The 2299-nt window shown below is 44.6% G+C and overlaps 1 protein-coding gene across 1 annotated transcript; it reads left to right on the top strand.

Moving 5' to 3' along the window:
• The first annotated feature begins 977 nt into the window (after window positions 1–977).
• On the top strand, window positions 978–1928 carry LOC101151121 (small ribosomal subunit protein uS5-like). Its single transcript, XM_055352061.2, has one exon. It carries the CDS (start codon window positions 995–997, stop codon window positions 1880–1882), a length of 888 nt encoding a protein of 295 aa, XP_055208036.2. The 5' UTR covers window positions 978–994; the 3' UTR covers window positions 1883–1928.
• Window positions 1929–2299: the final 371 nt, after the last annotated feature.

A 2299-nucleotide genomic window follows, 5' to 3' on the forward strand; every position in this document is an offset into this window, starting at 1 on the left:
ATAACAACTGGATAAAACATACGATCCCTCCCTTGAGAATGAGAACAATATAAGGGTGCATACTCTCACCACTCCTATTCAACATACTACTGGAAATCTAGCCAGAGCAATCAGGCAAGAGGAAGAAGTAAAAGCATTCAAATAGGAAGAGAGGAGGTCAAACTAACTCTCTTCATAGATTATATAATTCTATGTGTAGAAAACCCCATAGTCTCTGCCCCAAAGCAGAGACTTGATCTGATAAACAACTTTAGCAAAGTTTCAGGATACAAAAATCAATGTACAAAATCAATAACATTTGTAGAATCAATAATGTCCAAGATGAGAGCTAAATCAAGGATGCAATCTCATTTGCAACAAAAAGAATAAAATCCCTAGGAATACAGCTAAGTAGGGAGGTTAAAGATCTCTACAATTATAATTACAAAACACTGCTGAAAGAAATCAAAGATGACACAAACAAATGGAAAAACATTCCATGCTCATGGATAGGAAGACTCAATATTGTTAAAATAGCTGTACTGCCCAAAGAGATTTATAAATCCAATGCTATTCCTAACTACTAATGTCATTTTTCACAGAATTAAAAAAAAAAACTATTCTAAAATTCATATGGAACCAAAAAGAGCCTGAATAGCCAAAGAATTCCTAAGCAAAAAGAACAAAGCCAGAGGCATCACACTACTCAACTTCAAACTATACTACAAGGTTGCAGTAGCCAAAACACATGGTACTGGTACCAAAACAGACACATAGACCAATGGAACAGGTTAGAGAACTCAGAAATAAAGCCACATGCCTACAACCATCTGATCTTCAACAAAGTCAACAATAACAAGCAATGGGAAAACTATTCTTTATTCAATAAATGGTGCTAGGATGACTGGCTAGCCATATGAAGATTGAAAGTGGAACCCTTCCTTTTACCATATACACATATCAACTCAAGATGCATTAAAGATTTAAACAAGCTTCTTTTCCGAGAAAACACCAAATGGCGGATGACGCCGGTGCAGCGGGGGGGCCCGGAGGCCCTGGTGGCCCTGGGATGGGGAACCGCGGTGGCTTCCGCGGAGGTTTCGGCAGTGGCATCCGGGGCCGGGGTCGCGGCCGTGGAAGGGGCCGGGGCCGGGGCCGAGGCCGCGGAGGTCGCGGAGGCAAGGCCGAGGATAAGGAGTGGATGCCCGTCACCAAGTTGGGCCGCTTGGTCAAGGACATAAAGATCAAGTCCCTGGAGGAGATCTGTCTCTTCTCCCTGCCCATTAAGGAATCAGAGATCATTGATTTCTTCCTGGGGGCCTCTCTCAAGGATGAGGTTTTGAAGATCATGCCAGTGCAGAAGCAGACCCGTGCCGGCCAGCGCACCAGGTTCAAGGCGTTTGTTGCTATCGGGGACTACAATGGCCACGTCGGTCTGGGTGTTAAGTGCTCCAAGGAGGTGGCCACCGCCATCCGTGGGGCCATCATCCCGGCCAAGCTCTCCATCGTCCCCGTGCGCAGAGGCTACTGGGGGAACAAGATCGGCAAGCCCCACACTGTCCCTTGCAAGGTGACAGGCCGCTGCCTCTCTGTGCTGGTACGCCTCATCCCTGCACCCAGGGGCACTGGCATCGTCTCCGCACCTGTGCCTAAGAAGCTGCTCATGATGGCTGGTATCGATGACTGCTACACCTCAGCCCGGGGCTGCACTGCCACCCTGGGCAACTTCGCCAAGGCCACCTTTGATGCCATTTCTAAGACCTACAGCTACCTGACCCCCGACCTCTGGAAGGAGACTGTATTTACCAAGTCTCCCTATCAGGAATTCACTGACCACCTCGTCAAGACCCACACCAGAGTCTCCGTGCAGCGGACTCAGACTCCAGCTGTGGCTACAACATAGGGTTTTTATACAAGAAAAATAAAGTGAATTAAGCGTGAAAAAAAAAAAAAAAGATTTAAACAAACTCCGGAACTATAAACACCATAGAAGAAAACCTAGGAAATACTATTATGGACATGGCTCTTGGCAAAGATTTCATGAAGATTTCAAAAGCAATTGCAACAACAACAACAAAAATTGACAAGTGAGACCTAATTAAAGAGCTTCTGCACAACAAAAGAAACTATCAACAGAGTAAACCTTCAGAATGGGAGAAAATATTTGCGAACTATGCATTTAACCAAAGTCTAATATCCAGAATCTATAAGGAACTAAAACAAATCAACAAGCAAAAAACAAACAACTCCATTTAAAAAATGGGCAAATAACACAAATAGACATTTCTCAAAAGAAGACAAATACGTGGCCAACAAGCAT

This window comes from Gorilla gorilla, chromosome 8, assembly GCF_029281585.2.
Source record: "Gorilla gorilla gorilla isolate KB3781 chromosome 8, NHGRI_mGorGor1-v2.1_pri, whole genome shotgun sequence".
In the NCBI taxonomy this organism is placed as follows: domain Eukaryota; kingdom Metazoa; phylum Chordata; class Mammalia; order Primates; family Hominidae; genus Gorilla; species Gorilla gorilla.